The 22,819-nt window shown below is 53.2% G+C and overlaps 5 protein-coding genes across 5 annotated transcripts; 2 read left to right on the top strand and 3 right to left on the bottom strand.

Moving 5' to 3' along the window:
• The first annotated feature begins 141 nt into the window (after positions 1 to 141).
• HER10_EVM0000406 (uncharacterized protein) lies at positions 142 to 1,154 on the top strand. Its single transcript, XM_035470189.1, has one exon. It carries the CDS (start codon positions 426 to 428, stop codon positions 915 to 917), a length of 492 nt encoding a protein of 163 aa, XP_035336800.1. The 5' UTR covers positions 142 to 425; the 3' UTR covers positions 918 to 1,154.
• Positions 1,155 to 1,344: 190 nt separating this feature from the next.
• On the bottom strand, positions 1,345 to 4,193 carry HER10_EVM0002826 (uncharacterized protein). Its single transcript, XM_035472520.1, has 2 exons — positions 3,361 to 4,193; positions 1,345 to 3,194 (listed from the first exon to the last, which is right to left on the bottom strand). The coding sequence occupies exons 1-2, from the start codon at positions 3,449 to 3,451 to the stop codon at positions 1,525 to 1,527; spliced, it is 1,761 nt and encodes a 586-aa protein (XP_035337000.1). The 5' UTR covers positions 3,452 to 4,193; the 3' UTR covers positions 1,345 to 1,524.
• A 2,921-nt stretch (positions 4,194 to 7,114) lies between these two features.
• HER10_EVM0001522 (homoisocitrate dehydrogenase) lies at positions 7,115 to 8,378 on the top strand. Its single transcript, XM_035471267.1, has 2 exons — positions 7,115 to 7,204; positions 7,277 to 8,378. Exons 1-2 carry the CDS (start codon positions 7,180 to 7,182, stop codon positions 8,323 to 8,325), a joined length of 1,074 nt encoding a protein of 357 aa, XP_035336906.1. The 5' UTR covers positions 7,115 to 7,179; the 3' UTR covers positions 8,326 to 8,378.
• Positions 8,379 to 9,133: 755 nt separating this feature from the next.
• On the bottom strand, positions 9,134 to 10,348 carry HER10_EVM0003456 (uncharacterized protein; the record flags this gene model as incomplete). Its single annotated transcript, XM_035473131.1, has 4 exons — positions 9,134 to 9,419; positions 9,479 to 9,829; positions 9,878 to 10,095; positions 10,154 to 10,348. 4 exons carry the CDS (start codon positions 10,346 to 10,348, stop codon positions 9,134 to 9,136), a joined length of 1,050 nt encoding a protein of 349 aa, XP_035337058.1.
• Positions 10,349 to 15,402: 5,054 nt separating this feature from the next.
• HER10_EVM0010599 (uncharacterized protein) lies at positions 15,403 to 16,029 on the bottom strand (the record flags this gene model as incomplete). Its single annotated transcript, XM_035480053.1, is given in 2 exon segments — positions 15,403 to 15,833; positions 15,846 to 16,029. The coding sequence occupies 2 exon segments, from the start codon at positions 16,027 to 16,029 to the stop codon at positions 15,403 to 15,405; spliced, it is 615 nt and encodes a 204-aa protein (XP_035337636.1).
• Positions 16,030 to 22,819: the final 6,790 nt, after the last annotated feature.

Here is a 22,819-nt window from a genome sequence, read left to right on the forward strand (position 1 = left end):
AAAGGTGAGGATGGTGACTCGGTGAGTGGAGGTGAGGTGACCGAAGTACCTACCGATGTACTTCTGCCTTAGTCATCATTCGACAACGGCTGCGCTGGGCGTGTCCAAAATTTTGGCGATAGCTTCCCTGCGGCTTTGATTGCGTGAGTGACGGATTATTCTTCGCGGTACCACTGGAGCCAGCCAACGCGCAACGCACACTCCTTTCGAATCTCACGAACTGTACACCATCGAACTGATCGTCAATTGACATCAATACAGTAAGCTCCCGCTCGTCAATTGAGCTTCAACGCAAATCACCAACAACCGTCACCTAGCATCGCGACGACTTCGACGACACTCCCCTTACGACCCCGAACCCTCCCTCATACCACATCCTCACCCACATACCCGGCGAGCCCAAGGCTCCCCAAACCGAATCCAAAATGGGCGGCCTAACAAACGTAATCAACATGTGCTCCCACCTCCAAAACGCCTCCCGCGCACGCCTGGGCATGACCTCCGTCACAAACACAAAGCAGAACCTCAACCTCGCCCTCGCCCTCCACCGCTCCGGCTTCGTCTCCTCCCTCTACCGTGGCGGCCCGACCCCGCCCGCGCCCGAAGACCTCCTCCGCGACCCGGAACCCGTCACCTCGGCCAACGTCGCCACGCGCCGCCTCTGGCTCGGCCTCAAATACTGGAACAACGAGCCCGTCCTCCGCGGCCTGACCATGGTCACGAAGCCCACGCGGCCCATCAACGTCCACATTGAGGACCTCGAGCTCGTCGTCCGCGGGTTCCCGACCAAGAACGGCCTCGTCAAGGGGTTGGCGCTGGGAGAGTGCCTGTTTATTTCTACGGATAGGGGTATCTTGGAGGCGAGGGAGGCGCTGGCGAGGAAAGTTGGCGGTATGGTGTTGTGCCGGGCGAGATAAGAAGGGGAAACAGACCTTGTTGTAGGTCAGAGGGAAAGAAAGATGGCCTTTAGAGAAGGGAGACCTTGAATAGCCGCTCCCTACGAGGAGAGAGCATCTGGGCCTCGGGGAAAAGGAGTCTTGGGAAAAAGAAGACACCACAGGGCAGGTGTCAAAGTCAACATGTTGCTGCTCTGTAGGAGAAATGTCCTCCATATACTGTACAAAAGTTGTATTCTAGAGAAGACACGAACACACCATATTTGAAGCATTTCTGTCTCGTGTCCGGATTGCAGCGATATCTATTCTTGGGGAGCACTACGCTCGAGCCTGACATTCAACAAGCTATCACCCACCCCCATAGAGGACAGCACAGCGCATTACTCACTTTCCATATAACACCACCAAACCATTTAAATGTCCAAAATTTCAAAATAATGCTATGCGAGTCGTATTCATTCTCTATAACTGATTTCGGGCTCCAGACACCAACTTCTCCATGCTCCGGAACCTTGAAATCTCTCACGAAGTAATTTACGCCTTTTTGTCGGTCAGGTATCATGGTACACCCCAATGGTTTCTAAAACTATACAATCACCTCCGCCACTCTTCGACACAATTCTTTTTTTCATGCAGTCTCAGTCTTGACTTCTGTAGTTGCCTCAACAGGGGCCGGAGCTGCCTCCGTCTTGTCCTCCGCCGCCTCCTTCTCATCAGCCAGCAGCTCCTCAAACTCATCCGGGCTCTTAAGCTCTTGGTCTTCGGCGTCCTCCTCCTTGAGGTCGAGCGTGGCAGTCTGCTGGATGATGTCGTCGAGCTCGGGCTCCTCAACACGCTCTTCGGTCACGGCCTCCAGCTCAGGCGCCGCGGTCTCCTTCTCCTCGACAGGAGCCTCAGCCTCAGCCTCCTTGGCCGGGCTAGGTTCAGCCGCAGTCTCCTCGACAATAGGCTCTGGTGTGGCCGGTGCCTTTGCCTCTGGGGTTCTCGGTGCCTCAGCGATGGCCTCAGCCTCTGCGGTCTCAACGACCTTCTTGACTGGGGCATCCTTCTTGCTAGCGAAAGGGCTACCTGTGCGGCTTCCCGCCCGCACCGCTGCCGGTCGAGAGAGTGCTCTCTTGGGGCTCCTTGATGCGGAAGCCTTCTTGGCGCTGCTTGGCTTTGCGCTCCTGCTTCTAGGAGGGGTAACGGGAGCCTTCTCTGATACCTTTGAGGTCGAGCTCGCCGTGGGTCGCATCATGCGAGCCAAGAAACCCTCATCGACCTCCTTATCCTTCTTCGTAATGGGGTGGTCCTGAAGGGGCTTCTTTGGCGGCGGGCCAATGCTGGGCCGGGGCCGGTTGATGACTGAGTTCTGGCGCTTCAGAGTCTTGGGCGGCGCCGCAGCACCTGGCGCGCTCGCTCTGCTAGCCGGGCGGCCCTGGTTGCCAGAGGCGCGCGTAAGGGTTTCGCGAGGAGCCTCCTTGACTCTCTGGACGGAGGCGGCAGTCGGGGCCATCAGCGAAGCAGGCAGCTTCACGGGCTTGGTGGGCGACTTGACCTTGGGCTTGACGAAGCCAATGCCGCTGGAGGGAGAAACCTGCACGGGTGCTGGCTTCTTGCCGGCGCCTGCCGTTTTCGCAGCGGACTTGGGGGTCGAAGTCGCCGTCTTTTCGGCCGGCTTCTTTGCGGCGTCGTGCTGAGCCTTGGGGGCGCTCGGCTTGGAGCCTGCCGTTGCTGTGGTAGGGGTCTTGGCAGTGACTGGGGATCTCAACGGTGTCTTTGCTCTCGTAATTGTAGCGGGAGGTGCCAGTTTCGCCAGGGGTTTGGCGGTGGTCTTTGTGGAGGTTTTGGAAGCCGTGGACCCGGCGGTCTTCGCTGCAGCTGTTCCATTGGCAACGTTTTGGTCGGGTGACACTTGCGTCGGGTCGCCTGGGAGTAGCTCTGGCGTAGGCGTTTCGATGTCTACGTGTTTGTCGGGGTTGTGGCTCGGGTGGTTGTTCAGAGCCCCCAAGCTACGAGGGGAGGCTCCGTTTGTCGGCTTGTCCGCGTCAAGGCGGCGAGGTGACTCGGGAATGGGGCTGCCGACGATGTTTGTCTTGTAGCCCCCAGAGGTGTCCTCGGTGGCCATTGTCTTATCAGAGAGGCCAGATACAGACGCCTCTCCCTCGGTATGGCTGCTGAGCCTTCGCTGGGACACACTCGACTCGTTGCTGGGATCTCGGCGGAGTCCTACTCTTCCGTCCTTTTCAACAGCAACAAAGCTCGTTCGAATCTTGGAGAGTGGGCGGGTGGATGATGGAGGAGGAGTTTCGGTGCCGTCTGTAGAAGTATGAGGTCAGTTGAAATGCGTATACGATGGATATATGGTGTTTGGAGAGCCAAGCTGAGCAGTTCTATGAACTGGGAAGAGGTCGACAAAGCAAGCTCGCCGAGAGAAGCTGCGTCTAGGTATTGCCATGGAGCTAAGAACGGCGGGGAAACTTACTGGAGGAGAGGCCAGGGGACCTTCCCCGATCCGGGGGGCTCGAGTCGGCTTTTTGCTCGAACATAGCCCGGAGGTTCTTAACGGCTGACATGGCGGCGGTGTTGGGTCGCTACCGAGCGACTTCTTTTCAATCAAGGTGTTGGAGGAAGCTATGTGGGATACGTGGAAGTTGCGACGGGTGGATCGTTTCGAGACAGAAGTTTAGAGGCAAGAATCGCGTGCGCCAGGCGTGGTGGGTTACAATGGCGGACTCGAACGTTGAATGTTGCCGGAAAGAAGGCGCATGCCCGGTCTGTCCTCGTGTTTGCGGAGGAGTCGGTATACAAATCGAGGTCGAAGGGAAGGAAAGCTGCACTTGAAGTCGCGACACAGCTCTCGAGGGTCGTCGAGGCGGAACGGCGCAAAGGGGGGGTGGACGGGGCTCGTCGCGGCGGTGTCAGTGCAGTGAGGCAGACACTGCCCAACCGCTGGAGGATTTTGGGTGTCAGGCAAGAATTGGTGGAGGAAGAGCGAGTTGCTATGACAGCTGGAGATGCATGATCAACAGTAGGTCGGGGGAATTTTGGTAGTTGAAGCAGTCAAACAGCGGACGGTAGGCGATTGATTGTTGCGGTGGGTTGGTGTTGTATGCAGTTTGTATTGGGTGATGTGTTGTTTGGATGTCTCAGCCAAAGTCTCGTTCGTCTCCAGGCCTCGGTAGGTTGTAACTCAGAGGTGTAAGATGTAAGGTGGTCAGTCCCGTCGCGCGTTTGCCTGTCCGTGCCGCCCAGATCAGAGAGATAATGCCGGTGTTGTATGGGGGAGAAAAGACGAGAGTCGAAAGGTGGGTGGTTCGAGAAGGGGAAGACTCAGGGAAGTGAGGTTGCTGGCCTTCAGGGCTGGCATTTAAATTACGGACACCCCATAATCATAATCAGAGGCGGAAAAGGGACGGCCGACGTGGATATTTGGGCAATGGGCGTGTGACTGGATCGATCCAAACGAGCCAAAAGAGCCCACCACTACTATTAATCGCTCTCGACCGAGTAAATGTGTCTGTCTGTCCGTCTATGCTGAACTATCCAGGACCAGTTATCCATTCATCCATACCTAATTCCATACTTGGTACAGCTACAGAGTACAGACAGACACTTCACCATACTACGTAGGGGGTAAGGGACTTGGACTGGAATTCAGGGGTTCCCATAAACGCACATGCTCGCTCTGCTACCACGCTACCAAACCGTCCCGACGCGCTTGCCAGCCTGCCAGATACAAAGTTGCACTCCTGACACCTTCACAAGGCGGTGGGATGTTATGTAAGATACATGCGTTTACACACTTGGGTACAAGCTAAGGTACGGGTGCTGTACAAGGTACTTGAAGCTTGAGTGGAGCAAAGATATCCAGTTTTAAGATACATCAAGTGCCTTATCCCAAAAGTAATGTGTAAGAATAGGTACTTATGCATCTACACAGCACCAGTGCGGGTATATGCCTTTTCTATGCAGGATGTCTGCAGCAGTGCAGCAACCCACCCAGTGTCACTGGCCCTGGATCATCCTCTTTCGCTTCTCGAATTCGACTGCAGGGACCCCAAGTGGGAGATCCATTGGCTCAGCCGGGGTCAATTTACCAAAGAACATGGTTCTGGAAGGAAGCTCATTTCCTCCGAGCCACTGCTCTGCTATCGAAATGCAGCTTCTCCAGACACGTCAGAACTGAGTACACTACGATTTGGGTGAATGGCAGTGACTCTTTGGTTTCACCATATAGAGTGGTGGGTAGTTACTGGCGATGGGCCCTGGGATCTCATCGCTGGCCCCCTTTTCTTAGGTAGGTAGCTTGGGTTCTCGTGATTACCCATACTTTGGGCCTCAAGAGTCTAAGAGTTGGGAAACGAAAGAGGCCAACTGGCCCCCAATGACGCCCCTCCCACCTGAAATTGATGTTCTAAGCTGGTCGGAAGATTGTGTCAACGATGGCCGTGCTAAAAGCCTCAGTGAGCAAATCTGCTAAACGGTTCGTTCGGGAATCGGGGCACGGGCAAAATTGGACGACACGAACACGCCGGCGCCAGTGTCTGTCTGGCAGACATCGGAATCGGCTAGCCGGAGAGCAATGACTCTGTTCCGGTTCGTACCTGACCAGACGGGTTGGCGTGACGGGTATTGGCCGTTGATTTCCAATTATCAAGCGTTCCCTCCTGTGTCTTTCCTCTCTTTCTTTGTCCGCAACTTTGTGTTTCTGAACAGCTCCGTTCCTTCTCACTTTCTTTCCCCTCCAAAATGCAAAGCTACGTATCGAGATACTTATGCACGGTCTCCTGTTTCAGATGGCCTCTTCAATCTCCTATCCGTTTTGTGCATTAGTGCGTAATCTGCAGAGCCCATCGTGTATCTTGTAACTGCATGCGGTTTGGCTTACCGCCTTTTGTCGTCTAACGTACCTTAGCTCTGGCCCATTATACAGGAACATAATGCATTATTCGTTGAAAAGAAAGGGGGTCCTCCTCGAGCCCCTCAGACGCGCGGGGACAAAGGAAGAGAAAAAAAGACGCGCAGGTATCCGTACAGCAGCGGAAGGAGAAAAAAAAGTTAGCATTGTTGACATTCAGTCCCGTTTCATTATTGCTACCATGTCCGGCTGCTCCAGCAACTACGAGAAAGTGCCCCATCTACATTATCAATCAACAACCTCAAAACTACCGTCATGTTCTTTGCCTCGCGTGCCTGTTCAATGTCCGTAGTGAGGAGAAGGTGTGTATCTGGAACACTAGAACCTGGGAACCCCTCTTCATTCTACCCAGTTGTTAATCACTCCCGTCTCGATCCCGCCTCCGATACGTGTCCTAGCCGTGTCCACCAGCAGTGGCAAGTGAACATCATCTCCCATCTCGGGACGGAGACACGGAGGGGAAGGAGCAAGGACTGGACTCAAGGACTCCAGCTTCTGGGGGTGGTCATACCGCTCCCCGGCGCGAGGCGAACCTCCCGCCTTCTGGAAGCTCGCAGCAGCAGGGAAGAACCGGGTTTGGGGGCCCTTTTCCCGCCCTTCGACCGTCCCTTTCCAACACGCTAAGAAGTGCAGAATGTGGGGAGGAAATTTCTCACCAGCTCGGCCCTTGCTCCAGCCTCTAGGTCTGTCTTTGGGCTAATTCTTACTCTTTCGTGGAATCGTGAGCGCTCTCCCATGCCGACTGACCGGCTTCCTCCGCACAGTCCGTCACTTGGCCGAAAGTCGGCGACGAGCGTATTTATAGTCCTTTCTCAGAAGACGGTTCTCGCGTTCACTTATGGCCCACAGAGGGCGGCAAGTCTGCGGCATCAAGCCTGACAAATGCTGGAGGCAAGGTGGTTGGATGCTGACAACATCGTGGCTGACAGCGCATCAACCCCCAAGCCTACCAAAGCCGCGTTCCAACTTCTAAGCAAGGAACGACCAGCTCAATTGACGCGAAAGCGAATCAAAAAGAGTCCTAAGACGCGCTTCTGGTGCTACCGTGCATCCCAGATTTGCCAATGTAACCGTGACTTGACGCAATAGTACGGAATCAACCGTGTTTTAGAGAGCTCCGATGCACACCCGCAAAGTACGTACCGCGGCTAAGGTAAGCCAGTAAAGGCACTGAGGACCCTGGGGGATCTTGTCAGTGTCGACCACCAATTGGTCGCTCGCCGGATCGGCCCTCGGTGTGCATGGCCCGTACCTCCGATATCGACCGTGCAGGTGAGGTGGGCTTTTTTTTACTTTTGCGACTCATTCTCCCAGAGCTTCTGCTTCAAACATTCCCTCATCCATCCGCCAAACCAGCACTTTGGACGCCAATTGACGCCCATCATGTCTGTCAGAACCCTTAGAATCGGTGAGACTGCCTCTGAACAAGTCAATTGACCTGTCTTCGTCCTGTAACCCACACTAACATACCTACCCACAGGCCTCATCCCCGGTGACGGCATCGGCAAGGAGGTCATCCCCGCCGGCCGCCGCGTCCTCGAGGCCCTCCCCTCCTACCTCGGCCTCAAGTTCGAGTTCACCGACCTCAAGGCCGGCTTCGAGACCTTCGAGCAGACTGGTGCCGCCCTCCCCGACAAGACGGTCGAGATCCTCAAGAAGGAGTGCGATGGCGCCCTCTTCGGCGCCGTCTCCTCCCCGACCACCCCCGTCAAGGGCTACTCCTCCCCCATCGTCGCCCTCCGCAAGAAGCTCGATCTCTACGCCAACGTCCGCCCCGTCAAGACCGTCCTGACCGCCGCTAAGCCCATCGACATGGTCATTGTCCGCGAGAACACCGAGGACCTCTACGTCAAGGAGGAGAAGACGTACGATGGCCCCAACGGCAAGGTCGCCGAGGCGATCAAGCGCATCTCCGAGAACGCCTCCCACCGCATCGCCGCCATGGCCGGCGAGATCGCCCTCCGCCGCCAAAAGATCCGCGACGCCGGCGCCGCCAGCATCCACTCCCGCCCCCTCGTCACAATCACCCACAAGTCCAACGTCCTCTCCCAGACCGACGGCCTCTTCCGCGCAACCTCCAAGGCCGCCCTCGCCGATTCCCGCTTCGCCGGCAAGGTCTCCGTCGAGGAGCAGATCGTCGACTCCATGGTCTACAAGCTCTTCCGCCAGCCCGAGGACTACGACGTCATCGTCGCGCCCAACCTGTACGGCGACATCCTCTCCGACGGCGCCGCCGCCCTCGTCGGCTCCCTCGGTCTCGTGCCCAGCGCCAACGTCGGCGAGGGCTTCGCTATTGGTGAGCCCTGCCACGGCAGCGCCCCAGATATCCAGTTCCAGAACATCGCCAACCCCATTGCCACCATCCGCTCCGCCGCCCTCATGCTCGAGTTCCTCAACGAGGAGACCGCTGCCGCCAAGATCTACGCCGCTGTCGATGCCAACCTCGAGGAGGGCAAGCTTCTCAGCCCCGACTTGGGCGGTACCGCCAAGACCACTGAGGTTATCGAGGATATCCTCCGCAGATTGTAAGGTGGTGGTGTGATGGTATTGGATGGAATCTTTTTTTTTTTATCTTGAGAGGCTAAACTCATGAGGACTGGATATGGCAGTCGACGTGACGGTAGTTGCGCCTTTGATACCTACCATATTACCCAAAAGCATATGTTTCTTGACTTGACTTGAGCCAGTCTTCTCTGAATGTGCATAACGCCGATGTGAAAAGACGTCAAAGGGCTGAAAGGAAAACAAACCGTTCTGTTGCTCCTCCACTTATCAAAATTTGATCAGGGCCGACTCGCCAGGCAACGATTTCGTCTTAGTCCAGAAGGGTTGGGCCTCGAAGGACATGGAATACGCTCATGATTAAACCACAGCCACTCCACCCCTGACTTTATAGGCCAAAATTCTCTGCATAGCAAGCAATGAGCGTCGTCTGAATGTGTCTATGACCTAGTGGTGGAAGTATTTACGCATAATTGGGTCCCGTAAGGGTTGCGAGTTCGAATTTGGTGGTCCTACATAATGCCACAGACAGCTCATTTTTTTGTATGTTTTGATGAAGAACCCCAACATCAAAGGAAGCACTACATGGACATGATTTGTTTGCAGAAAATCAAGAAAGTCTTGTATTAGGGGGCGTCTATGCCTTGTACGCAGCACGCGGTTCGTCTCTCTATGGACGAAGATGGGTATCATTTCTCACCAAAACCACATCGCACCAACTATCGGTCTTCCAAAAGCCCCTGTTTCTGTATCAAAGCTCCTCCGCTGTGTACCATTATGTCCAATTGCCACGTCGATGCAAAAAGCCGTAAAGCCAAAGAAGATCTGACGTCACTTAAGACCACTCAGACTTGCGCGGGTCGAATCGACGGCAGTGCCCACACTCGCAGATGAAGCCGTACTTGTAGTAGAGCACCGAGGGATCTTGACCGTACGAGATTGTCAGCTCCTCGCCCTCTTCAATGACCCAGGCCCTAACAGTGAACACGAGTGACTCGTGACTGGCACGGTACTTGTAGTCAATCTTGGGCAAGCAGGAGTGGTTGAATCGACCCGCGACAGCGAAAAGACCTGGCATGTTCCTCTTATTACCCGACTTGGATGGGACATATGCCGCGAAGCTATCATTCAGTCAGGGTCAGCAAGTTGAAGAGAGAACGGGAAGGACCAGGTAACCTACGCGTTTGTGTTCCAGACCGCTTCCTCGTGAGTCTCGCCATCCCGGCCTTTGTGACCGAACATGTCGTTCGCGACCAGGCGCTCCTTCTCCGGCAGAGATCTTACGGACGTGGTCACATCTGCGTAAATGGCATGGTAGAGGGCCTTTTCGACGAGGATCTGGTCGCCCTGGTACAGCTTCTTGGTCGCGAAAGCGCCCCAGCCAGCCGTAGGAGACTTGCGAACCTCGAAGAACTCATTCGAGAAGATGATCAAGCGCTCCTTGGTGCCGTGAGAGTTCTTGTAGGTTGTAAGGAGCGGCAGTTCAGCGGACTGAAGAAGGATTGGAGGTTCAAGCTTGGCGAAGGCGTTGCTTCAAGTTATTAGGATAGGCAGGTGGTATTTGAAGGAGAAGACTCACCCTTGGTAGGGCCCTTCGGAAGTGACGCTGCTGGCGCTTGAGCCTTGCGACCAATCTACGTAATAGCCCTCCTCAACTTCGTAGTCCTCGTCGTCATCACCATCGACAATAATGCCTTCGGCGATGTAGACCGTCTTCCAAGTGATCTGGGAGTATGGAAGAGGGGGCAGAATTGAGTCGATGAATGCCTGGAACTCCAGGAATTCTGCCTTGATTTCCTGTGTGTGATAGCTGTTGGCCCGATCCTTCTATTTTCGGAATCCAGGTCGCACTTACCTCGAGCGGCTTGCTCAGGCTCAAGATCTTATTGGCCATTTTGGCTTCGACGGCAAGGTCAAGGACAGCATGAAAGCTGTGTGTGTCGGTGTGAAATTTTGCCCGGACTTGGAAGTCGACAAAGAAGTCGTCGAGGGCCATGCCTTGTTTCTGAGGATGAATCGCTTCAAGAGGGAAAGAATTAATGGCCTCCATGGTAGAAATGAGGTAGGTTGATGATGTAGGTAGGAAGTTCACACTCGAAGTGATTCTGGGTGCCGAATCTCTTAAATATGCTCTCCTGCAGCTGCTTTTGTTTGAATTCTTCTTGAAGCAATCAAGGAAAACAAAAGATTGGTGATGTTGTTGTGGAGGGAGGAAAGTGAAGCTTCACAGTGTAGTGTCAAGACTTCTTCTTTGTCTGTGGTTGGTGTTGGGAAGTGTTCCAGGGCAAACGAGTAAAAACAGAATGATAACAAAAAGCGTTGGCTGCACAAAAAAATATTTTCGTCAGCAAAATTTCAGTCGCAAAAATATTGCTGCTCTTGTTGTCAAGCAATTATATCATGGTGTGTCCACATACCGAAAGAAGTGTGTGCCAGAATTCACGTGAGGCGAATACACCGACGGATATTCAGAAGCAGAAGCCTCGTGCGAACAAAAGCAAAACAAAGAGCAAAAGATAACTAACAACCTCACTGTTGTAGAAGTCAAAGAAATCTTCTCGATAGTTGTCCCTGTTTTGAAGCAAGAATCTCAAAATTTGAGCAGACGAGGTAAAGACCTAATGAAGAGTGAAAAGGAGAAGAATCAGAGGTTAAGGTAGGGCTGAGGCGAAGTGAGGCCGTTAAGTAGCTTGGATGGCTTTATATTCAGCCGATTGTATTCGTTCCTTCCTTTCCTGATCTGATGGCCAAAGTTGGGAGGCACGACCCACCCGATGTTATGAGATTGATTACATGGCAGGAGCGAGCAATCGCAGGTGGTAGTTTCCCACTTCCTGTTTTATCAAGCTGAAATAAATACGATCATAGACACAGCTTGAGAGCCTCATAACTTCGCTTCAAGAAGTCGTCTATATAAACCACAACTTCTTCCATAAGGTATAGTTGTGGTGAAGGAACAGCAGGGACGGATCGTCTCTCAACAGGGAGGGAACCGGGGGCTCAAAGTCAATCTGATAGTTGAGGACTTTGAAGTCAGTCACCTTTCACCAAATCAATCATCTTGAGTACTGATGAGACTTGAGACTTTCCAGGATTACTCAAGGCACATATCTCCAACGAAGAGGTTTCCCGAACAAGGATAGAGGGGCGTTCTCGTGGCCAGAGACTCAATAGGTCAACCAATCCGTCAAGGCAGTATCTTTGAGAACGAAGCCTCAGAAGAAAGCCACCTCTCAGCACTTCAGATTTTTGAAACCTCATCTCTACTTCCTGCAAGTCTCGCTTGAAAAGGGCCTTAAGGTAGGCAAGTAGGCACATTGTATTGTTGCCAACGTCCACATGCTCTTTATAGATGTCTTTCTCTTTGTGTAAACATTGAATAGTCTTGGGCTGACGACGAAGACGTATGCAATAGCAACATGAACCAAGGAAAGCAACGCTGGCAAAACAAGAGGCACAGTAATAGTAGGATCGCCCAGTTGAGTCATCAGCCTAAGAGCCAACTTGGGTGGAATTGCTTCAGCCTTTGTGGTTGAACTCAACCGGGCAGCTTAAGCCGTGCCGCCATACCGATCCAGCCACTCGACTGCCACTCATCGGCCGGCCTAAACCCGCGTCAACGTCTCCTGGTGTAGAGAAAGGGCGTCCGAAGACTGTGACAGGCAAACAAGACGAAAAGCCAGGCACCGGCCGGCGCTACGCTCTGCATGTGTGTTACAACACAAGCCCGGAACCGGAAGACGAGCCGATTGCGACAATGCTGCTGCTAAATGCAAGTGTTCATCCGTCAACCATGGCCCAGGCGCAACGTCGCAGATTTCAGCCAGCGCCCTCAACAAACCGGGCGTTGCTCCCCCGTTTCAAACAAACCGCAGGCAGGGAGCGCGCTCGGTCCAGGAGGTATTTGGCCTGAGCAGAAAGCCAAGCCTCGTGGGAAATCGAGAAACATTCTGACAGACACTGCAGATCAAACTTGCTTCTTCGGAAGAATATCAGCAAAGTGGTAAAGTTGCGCAAAAGTGAAGGATAATGTGAAGCAATCGTTCGCACGGTAGTGTGTGCCTATGACTGCTTTGGCTGCGCTTGTCAAACCCATTTGCCTATCTGAGAAGACACCTGTCCATGTTGACTTACAATTCCAAAAAGAGAGGCTGTGGATCTGACGCTGCGACAATAAGCAAGGTTTCGACTTCTGAGGTCTAAAGCAATGAGTCACTTGTGTTCCGATATCCACAACGTCTAGATGCGCGTTCTTCGGGGAACCAGCCGGAAGAAACTTGACATGTGCGTAAAGTACGACCCAATCGAGACCGCCACGAGTTCTTTCGGGCCATTTGTTTCGCGCTTTGACAGAAATAGTCCGGAGCTTATGCAAGGTCCTCCCGCCGGGAATAGAAAAGAGAAAGGCTCTTTGAAGTATGCAGGGACGAAGAGTAAGAAAGGAAGGGCGCAAGAGAGACGCTTGGTGTCGCGTAGAGACGGAGGTATTGCCTCATGCCGGCGCATGGCGAAGTCGAGCGAAGCATCGACAGGCAGACACATTTCTTGAGTCGAGCATCATGCCTGATGACGTACCTCAAGGGTCGAAGGTTCGTGACGGGGTGAAGCATGCGTGGAAAGCAGAGCAACGTGGAGACAATCTGATGAGAAACGTTGCGTGTCCTGTCGAGCTTAGCCTTGCTCTGTTGTGATAGGGATAGGGCTGATGACTGTCCAGCAAGAGTTGACAATGTCTAGGAGCATCCATGAAGACCCCGTCAAGTTCACGGGAGGGAACATGAGGTGCAAGCGGAAGCGATGGAATTAGCCACACCAAGAAGACGAGAGGGATGGGAGTTAAGGCAGTCCTGCAGTGGCTGGCAAGTATGCGCACCGCCTCGTTGGGATCGATGATCGCACCGAAGGAGTGGAACATTCCACGTGAGGTCCGGAGCCGGTAGACCGGCGGGTGGTTCCTCGACTCGGACCCTTCCATGCCGCCCACTTTTCAAACTCTTGGTCAGGAGTCGCATCTTATTCCTTCGCACTGCAATTCCCAAACTCGATGAGACGCCCTGTCGGCCGTTTAGCCCTTGAGTTTGAGGAGAGAGAGTAAAAAGTTCTTTCTCTCGGCACTGACTCTTCTGATCAACCCACAGACGAGCGAATTTTCTTGTACCCGGGGCAGGGTTTAGAGTCTTGGAGAGCAGAAACGACAAGAAACTGTGCTGGTCTCCATTCCGTGGACTCTGGAGTCTATCCGAGCTTCAGAGTTGCAAAGAAAGCTTCTCCTCCGTCCGGCCCCGCGTGCCGGGAGACCCGTTGGCATGGTCAGCCATGCCCGAAGCTCACGCCTCATTCCGTGACTGGGCGAAGACATGGCCAGGTAGCAAAGCTCAATGTTTCTGCTGCCCTCTAGGAAGGGTTCCGGGTCCGATGTTCAGGCTCAACCCATCGTTGATCGTTGCAACTTGTTAAACTCACTGCCCAATTTTCCATGTGTTACCCTGGTCAACTCGCAAATGGTTCCTTTAGCCCGTCTTGTGCCCGGAAGGGGTGTATCGTAACCCATCAGTTTCTCTTCCTCTCCCACCCCCTTGGGTAGTCTTGATCCGCCAGGCTTCCACGTCCGATCATCGAACGCAGCTAGAAGGACCGGGTCTCGCCAGGAACCCATGCCGCGGTGACCCTACTTCAGACGGAGAACTACGCCCTCGGCCGAGTCTCAACAAGAGTGAAGCCCACATGCGCAGCAGGCACATGTCAAGTAGCTTGTCCCAATGCAATGCGCGAGCCTCTTTTTTCCTGTCTACACTTTTGCTCTTGTTGCGTTTCTATTCTGCAGCCAAAATTCGTCCTTGCTTCGGCATTTCGTCATACGGTCCGATGGGATGCTATGCCATGCCATGCCCGCAGAACTTTCCTTCAGGGTGCAGCCCGCCGGGGAGATATACAAGCCATGGACGTCCCCGTCTCTTTGCAATGGACGAGCTTCCGTTATCAACCATCCCATGATTGAATCAGTCCACTGTTATCAGAAGCATTACTCGCCTTCACTTGCAGTCTACACATAAGAATGAGCCTTTTTTCTCACCTGTCTGCAGCTGCTCCATCACATCTTTCCAGCTTCAACCATCAGACACATTGATCGCTCATCACCAGCCAATATCTCATTTCAACTCCTTGGAATCATCATTTGTAAACCAAGCAAGGTCTCTTTCAGGTACATAAATGAAACAAGTTGCCACAGTAGAGCAAAATACTCATATTAGTCAACAGATCTCATCACAATGGACTACAGAAGCTCAAGTAGATCGAGCCGCTCAGCTTCTAGCCAGCAGTCAAGGCACCGAGACACCAGCGGAAGACTCAATGAGGGCTCACATTACGTCAAAACCTCAAGTAGTGATCGATCACGCGAAGTTCCCCAGGGCCGCAGCGGCTACAACCGAACCCGCGAACATGGCCACGGCGTTTCACCGAAAGGCAGATCTGGATATAACTGAGTCCGATATCGATCAACGCTGCCGTTTTCTCCAGCAAGCAGACAAAATCAGCAAGGATAAATGCAAATAGACTATTTAAGAAAGGATTCGTGGGATAGATATTAGAGAGGAGGACACATTTAAAAACCAGAAGGGGGCAACCCATACGCAGAATCAAAACGCTGATTTCAACAATGCAGGCAGGAAAAATCAGTATCAATAGAAGCTCCGATTGAATCAAGACTATTCCAAGTATCAAGCACCGCTTCCCAGTCTAACAATACAGTATTTCCTCCCCCTCCTATCCCACTGGAGTCCTGTTTTCCTTCAACAGTTTGAGAGCGCTTTGTTGAATCAAAGTCCATGAAGAGACATTAACGAACCGCCAATGCTGTAACCAACCCTACATGCTGAACAAGAATGGAAACAAAAGACCAACCGGCCAGGTGCATGAAATGCGCTTCCAATAAAGCCGAGTAACGACAAATAAGTTATCCCGTCAGGCTAGCACAGAATACCAACGAAGAAGAAACCACCCTAACAAGTTATCCCAAATAGCCACCGACGACCAATTCCAGGCTAGACAGACAAGCATCTCAACTCTCACAAACATTTGTGGAAGCATGTCTATGTCTAGGCATCACACCGGAGGTCTGAAAGCACTCTTCACCAGACAGTGCTCACACTCAATGTACGACTCGTTCGACGGCACCCAGTGCAGACGCCGACAGTCACAAACCGACCACCTCTCTTCCGTCAACGACGTGATGAGCCTCCTCTTCTCATACAGACCGTCCCTAACACCGCACTCGATACAGAAGCGACGTAAGAGACCTTCCCCATTCCGCAGTGTCGGAAGCCTCGACTGCTCCTTGTCACCATCGGCTTTGCCGGCGTACCGCCCGACGATACAACCTTCAGACGACACGACAAAGTAGTCAGGCAGCTTCTCGAAGGCGGCCTCAGGCTTGATTGTGTGGCAGCGATAGCACCCGTACCCCTTCGGTGAAGCTGCAGTACCACCAGCCTCCTGAGACTTATCCCTTGTTGTAGAGCTCTTATTGCCGTCGCCTTTACCCTTACTTTCTTCCTTCTCCGGCCACCCGCAGATCTTGGGGAACTTTCCTTCAGCGTGGATGATGAAGGCCGTCTTGCAGGAGTCGGATGCGTACCACGGCTGGTAGCCCTGGGTGCGCCAGTCTGGCCCTCCGTGCAAGGAGTCCCAGTCGACTTGGTCGAGAATCCGGTTTCGGAGGGCAGGGCACATGTCCTGGAAGAAGTGGGAAAAGTCATTGTACGGCCTGGGGAGAGTTGATCTCGAAAGGGCGGAGAAGGCGACGATTGGCGTGGGCGGGCTTGATCCGGTTACAGATGCCTGGATTGGGCTGGATGTCTGGCTTCGTTTTGGGGGTGTAGACGTTCGTCGATGACTTGGGAGGTTGCTGAGGAGCCTCGGGCGTCTTGGAATAGGTGTAATGGATGGGTCTGAGGCTATGCGACGTCTTGGGGCAGCAGTCGAGCGGCGTCTTCTAGCTTGGTGTTCGGCGGCTGAGAGTGCCATGTTGAAGGGCGTTAAATTTCGGGAGGATGTTGTCTCTCTTGGCTGATTCGATTCTTCCTTTCGAGAAGATGTTCTTATAAGTGTTAGGTTCAAGATAGCTTCCATAGACTGAACCAGGCAAACCCACGAGTAGGAGTTTACGAGAAGGTCGAGACTGAGAAAAAGTTCAACCAAATATCATGTCAGCTGGGATGAAGATTCATATGGCAGATCGGAAGGATTTCGAGGTGTAGTTCCGGTCGTCCAGTTCTTATACACTGTCTGGGAGATCCAGGTGCTTGGATAGTGAATTTGCATGAAGGACGGGAGGCCAGGCCATCTGAACAAGCGTCACGACGAAGCAAGGAGGAAAAGAGGATGAGGAGGAGCCAAGCAAGGGCTAACAAGCGTACCCTGCACCTCCAACAAGAGAAGGAGACGAACAAGCACGCGCAGCAGCGGCTACACACCTGACAAGGGGAAGGGGGTATAAGTCTTGCAACTTGCAGATAATGCATTTCAAAGTGAGAAGTGGGCGATTCACTTACCTCTTTGGTCCGTCAAGACTTACCGTAGCAACCTATTGCCAACGACAAGACTCGACAGTCTTGAACCTCATCCCATTCATGCCATTCCTTCTCATGTCCTTCTGCTTATTTAGGTGTCCCGGCCATCGGTCATCAGAGGAACCTCAACCACCTCATCTTCGTCTGCCATCGCTCTTGACATCACTACCAGCCCGTTCCCGTCGGGACAAGAATCTGCACACAAACACGGCCGCCGGAAAAGCACGATGACATCCGCGGCTCCTCGGAGTCTCGATTCTAGTTGGTCAACTAGACGAGGGGACATTGCCTCAAGGCCTATCGCAGGCTCTGATACCCTCACCGGCCGGGCCAGGGTTTCCCTGCAGTTGCAGATCGAAAGAGGCACCTAGACTAGCTAGACGCCATAACCAGACAGAGAGATTTTGACGGTACCATGGCACCAAACCACACGCAGGGGACGGGTGGAGGATGAAGAGGAGAAGGGGAGCCAGACCTGGGTGAATACTTATTTGCCCTGCAGTGGCGTCATGCCAGAGAGGGAAGAAGTGGAGAGATGGGAGGGGGCTTTCACTTGTCAATTGGCATGAGGAAAAGGCAAAGATGGACGGACGTTCGAGTTTCTCGTAGGCCGTGGGAGACTGTGGTAAGGTCTTGCACCAACAAGCGTGTTGCACCTTGCAAGGGGGGGTGTTCGACCAGGTTCTGGGGCTCCTAGCAGCCCGGGTTTTGGGACCGCATCTCTGTTGGCGGTTCCCAACTTCCTGGAAGTCTGATTTGAACACGGCATGGCGAGACGATGGGGGTGGTGGGCTTGTCCAGGACTGGACAAGTTGCACAATAGGGCTGGTCATGTCATACCATCAACCTTCCGCTCACCATTAACGGATGCCCACTTCAAAGCGGACACTCTCCGTCGCATCGGTCTAGACAGCGTCTATTATTCGAGACCTATAGCAGGTATAACTTGCTCAGAGCAAGCTGTGGTCAAGTTGGATTGCAGCTGTTCTCTTCCAAAGGGGATCAAGGGCGCGATCTGTCCAAGACATTATCGTCCAGCATGCCTACTGAGGTTTCGGAAGCGGATCTGGAACACCGCCTGCCCTCCTCTGCATCAAAGACATGTCTTCCCAAATAGGTAAACAATGTCGTTGATGGTGACAGGGGGAGGCGAGTGATGCCTGACGGGTCTCACGAGTCACACATCGACAAGCCAGCCCAACGCCACGAATCGTAAGGGCGGAATTGCGGATGGTGATATGCAACCTGCACAACCGTTTGTAAGTCGCGCATCATATCCTTCAACCACGTTCCCCCGTCGCATCGTAAACTGGTATTACACGACAAAGAGGCAGAGACAGAGGCAGAGGTAGAGGACGAAAGCTCCCCGCTCCACTGTGGTCGATAATTATGACCAGCCGCTCGAATCGCTGACGGTGCGCCCAGAGCAAACTGCATACGAGAGTGGAAGAAGGGAGATTACACGACGTAGCATCTGGTGTGATAAGTGTGACGACCCAGCGTGTCGGTTCCGGCGTGCTGGAATTTATTCAAATTCCTGAACGTGCCGCCTCCAACAACCTGGTGAAAAGTAGAAATGAGGTGAGTTGGGACGGGGGATCGGAACCCGCCCTTCCCCCCCCCTGCACGTTCGGCCGCGGGTCGAGGTCCTTCTGTCTCGACTCTCTTTTTCGGAGTCTCTCTTCTCACAGCCCTGCCCCCCTTGTTAGCGCTGGTCGCAAAGCCGCAAACAAACAAGCGGGAACGACGTTGGCGATGCTGGTCTTTTTTTGCCAATGCCCTGAGTAGGCATCGATCCAACACCCCTACCCCGGTCTCTCCTCGTTGGCAGGACAGGGGTGTGGTTGGAGCCGTTGCAACTGTGCAACCAACATCGAAAACAAGGGTTGGTCAAGGTGCTTCGCCTTTGAATACATGTATCCACATCCTCCGGGGGCCCTCGAGGCGTACATCTGGAGCTGGAGATTTTGTGTTCCTGGATCTTGGGCAACAAACGAGGTTTTGACTCTTGAAGTCTTGATCTACTTACCTTCAAATCCATCCTCGACACCCATTAGAAGAAGCCAAAGGAGTACGGAGGATCACGGACTTGGAGGCTCTCCTCCTCGGTTCTAGAGCCCGCCTCCCCGATGACAATACGCTGCTACTGGGGGGAGGTGTCCATAGGAGGAACGAGTGAGCGGGAAGCCTGTCGACAACCTTTCCTGAAGACCACCTTCCCTTCTCTCTCATTGTATTTGTGTTTCCCTCTTACTCGGAGAGATTGAGTAGTCTCGGAGACGTTGTGCAACCTTCCCCCATCCCATCCGCCTCCCAACGCCATGTACATCCGATAGCCCGGAAGATGCCTGCAAGCTTCGATCTAGGGATGTTGGTGGCCGTCTAGCTCGCTCGCTCGCTCCTCCTCTTGCTCTCTTTACCTTCCTTGCTCCGTGGTCCCCCAAATCACCTACTATACCCTCTTCCAACCGATAGCATGATAGCATGATTTCTGCTCGAATGTATTTGTTTGCTTCCCCTTCTCAAATCCCGACCCATGCCCAGAGGCCGTACGGGCGCTGTGGTCTCGGCCGTTGACGAATCTGGCCACCTGAGCCGAATCATCGCGCGCGGACTGCGCTCCGTGATCCTTGGAGTTGACTGCTCTGTGAGGCGGTATTACTCGCTTTGCCGCTGGCGAACATCCCCTCGGTGGCATTTGTGAACCGATTACGCAATACGTCGACTGTGATCAATGTACAGATATATGTGTGAGAGCGTGTGGGCAGTATGCACGTGTGCAAGACTTTTGGTCAAAGATACGAATACTGCATGTTGGTTCGTCTAAGTGGACCGGGGAACTTGAGTATAAAAAGAATAAAGATTTAGTGCAATCGCCCCTCTCCCTTAGTCTTCGCAGATGAGGTGTGATGATTTAGATGGCCCCGTCCTGCGGGCCGATGAGCGGGCGCGGGCTGGGTTTCCCCTTCAGGCCGGGAACCCCGTCCCCGGCCCCTCCCCCCTCCTCTCTCCTCTCTTCCGATCTCGAGTTCGTCCGCTATTCCGCACAACGTAAGCTCGCTAGGAGCTTCCCGTTGCATTAATTCAGATGCGTTGAGATTGTTTTATTGACAGGGGTGTGAGGGAGAGAGGAGAGGAGAGGTAGGATCCAGGCGGCGTAAAGGCTTAAGAGAAAGAGCGGGTGGACTGGAAGAAGAGACCAGGAGGGAACCGGGACAGGTAAGTGAAGTGAATGTGTCAGCCATTGTTTGCTTCTTTTGTGGACATGTATATCCATGGATTTATTGTTATACGAGATGGTAAGCACCTTGTTACTCCTGCTGCGTTTCCTTACGGCAAGCCGCAGCTCATTTTAGTCACAAGACCTCTCTCCGCGGCGCGACTCGGCGCGAGGCCGCGAGTGTGAAACCGCGGCCGGGCCTGATCTAGATCATGGACAGCGGAGGCCTTGATGTCGATCCGTCGCGATGTTACATTTTGATTTAATATTGCCAGTCGAGGTCAGAGCGAGAGACGATCGACGGGCCAATTTCTTTACCTACCAGTTTATGCCATTCTTTGGGGGTCATATTCCAGACTGGGCATTGTTCAAGTGTCATATGAGCATGGTCGATCCATCATCTCCCGCCGGGACGATACATTGCCGAGAGAGAGAGGGAGTCAGATGTCAGTCAGCTCGCCTGGCGAAAGGTCAAGTTCTGCCGGAACCCAAGATCCAGCTCACCGGTCGTGTTCCGGTAGAGGATGCGGACAATGGGATTACGAGAGTCCATTGAAAACGGCCCGATACAATAACACCTCACACCTCACATTTGGCGCCTGTTGGTCTTGTTGGAATTTGAACATTGTGTTGGTTGGGCCACGGTTGCGCTGTTGGACTAGGCCACTGTGACTTTGTCACACGTCTCTCTCCCCTATCATTTGTTCATTTACCGCTTTCCAGCCCAAAACAACAGGAACGGGGGGACAAGGTCGGATTCGGTATTCCGGTTTAAGCGCTCAGCAGCCCGATAGTGTATGCGGCGGTGGTTATGATCAACACGAGTGCGTCACGTTGCCCGCACGTGTCGTTCTCAAACTAGCAGGACTCGGCTATGAAGCGATCAGCCTGGAGATGGTCGAGGGTCAGTGATGAGTCGTCGGGATAATCATGTCCTCAGACTTTTGCGGCGATCCCAAGTGTATGCTTACCAACAGAGTGAAGAAGCGGCAGATGTGCTATGTGGGAGATGGTGTGTTGGACACTAAAGGAGACCGAATCCGGCACAGGCAGGTGAAAGAAATTGGAGAGTCGGTGACAAAGGCGTCTGGTTGGATTGTTCCCAATCTTGATCAGTTCCCCCTAGGGAGACAAGTGATGAGTTCCAACGGCATCTGCTTCAGATTATGTGGATTTGAACCAAATCAACTCAGAAGTGGCGAATGCCATATGTGCTTCGGTGAACAGTTGAGAAATTTTCAAATGTGCGTCGGGGTAACATACCATCCAGGGGGTTCAATAATTTAGGCAATAAAGATGACATGAAATCGCAGTCCAAGAGAGAGAAAGTAGCCTTTGGAAGGGGAAAAGCCCTCTGACAGTCCCACGGACTGGTGCAATAAGACTGTATACTACAAGGAAGACTGGCCAAACAGCAGGGAGATCAATAACAGTGTAACGGTGTTCCGTGCCACTCGGAGGTAAGTAGTACACGGCCGGGCTATCCCAGGCTACCCGCGGCGCGGCGCGGCGGCAGCTAGCCGGATCGATCCGGGTTTCCACCACGAGTCTCGGAGGCGGCGCACACCGGCCGGGGACCCACGGCATCTTCCGCCACTTCCGGCCGGTAAGGGCATGTCCTAGTCTCCTTCCATACATCCAACCGACACTCTTCGCCTCTCTTCTAAGCGTGAATGGAAATATTTGAAAAGAAACACATTTGGGACAGTTCGCCGAACAGATCAAGCGTTGGGGTGTGCGTACGTCTTTGAAGATACTTGCCGTGACAGACGGTTGGGTCCCGGTTCCTGGTCGTTATGTGCTGAATACGACAAATAAGAATGATACGCGCCATCGGCTTTGTCGGATTCACGTCGTTGGGGGATGGAGAAGTGAAAAAGAGTTTCTGCCGACTTTGAACGCGCGTCCGTGTTGCAAAAGCCAGGGATCAATCAGGAACCGGAGAGGAGAGTTGGGGTTTTGAGTTGAGGGAAAGGCTTGTTACCAAGCAGCGATTGTCAGATGCTTTTCACTAGGCGAGGGGGAAAAGACGAGCACCTCGGAAACCCTCACACAAGAGGAGATGATCATTCGATAACTGGGAAGATGGGAAAGGCAAAATGTTTGATGATTCGTAGAACTGTGGTAGATCTTTTTGCGAAATTGTCAACTTCATCACCCGCTCACTCATCAGTAATGCGCTCTATCCAAGCTGGCTGTTTGCGCCAGGTACCATCGCCGGACACCATTGCCGACGAGAGCAGAGAGAGAGAGAGCAAGATGATTGAGGGTCAAACCACATCAGTTACAGAGGTCTGCGCTCTCGAACATGAGAGCGCTCCCCAATCGGAAGCCTTCCAGCGTCCGAACAATGTTGAGAAGGGGTGGTTTCGCGAGCTTCGGTGTCCCAAGCTCCTCGTTCGTTCCTGAGCCGCGGCGTCCGTCCCAGTATTTAAACTTTCGTGTCTTGCGAGTCAAGCTCAACTTAGCTGAGTTCCCGGCGGGAGGGTGCAACCAGCTCAAGCTCCAATTTCGTACGTGCAAATGAGGTAGATTTGGAGGTGAGCTTTACCGTGCCGGCCCATCCGTTCCTCTTCAATAGTTTCATTCTTCGTACTAGTTATCTAAAGTGTCGTTTGAATCTTCTTAATTGGGCGGTAAACTGACAGCGCACCCGTTGTCCTGTTTAGGAAATTCAAGTGCCCACAACCAAAAGGAAGCGCCGATCCCAAAAGAAGAAGCTGGGTAATGG

Source organism: Colletotrichum scovillei (assembly GCF_011075155.1).
Source record: "Colletotrichum scovillei strain TJNH1 chromosome Unknown Contig00002, whole genome shotgun sequence".
In the NCBI taxonomy this organism is placed as follows: Eukaryota; Fungi; Ascomycota; class Sordariomycetes; order Glomerellales; family Glomerellaceae; genus Colletotrichum; species Colletotrichum scovillei.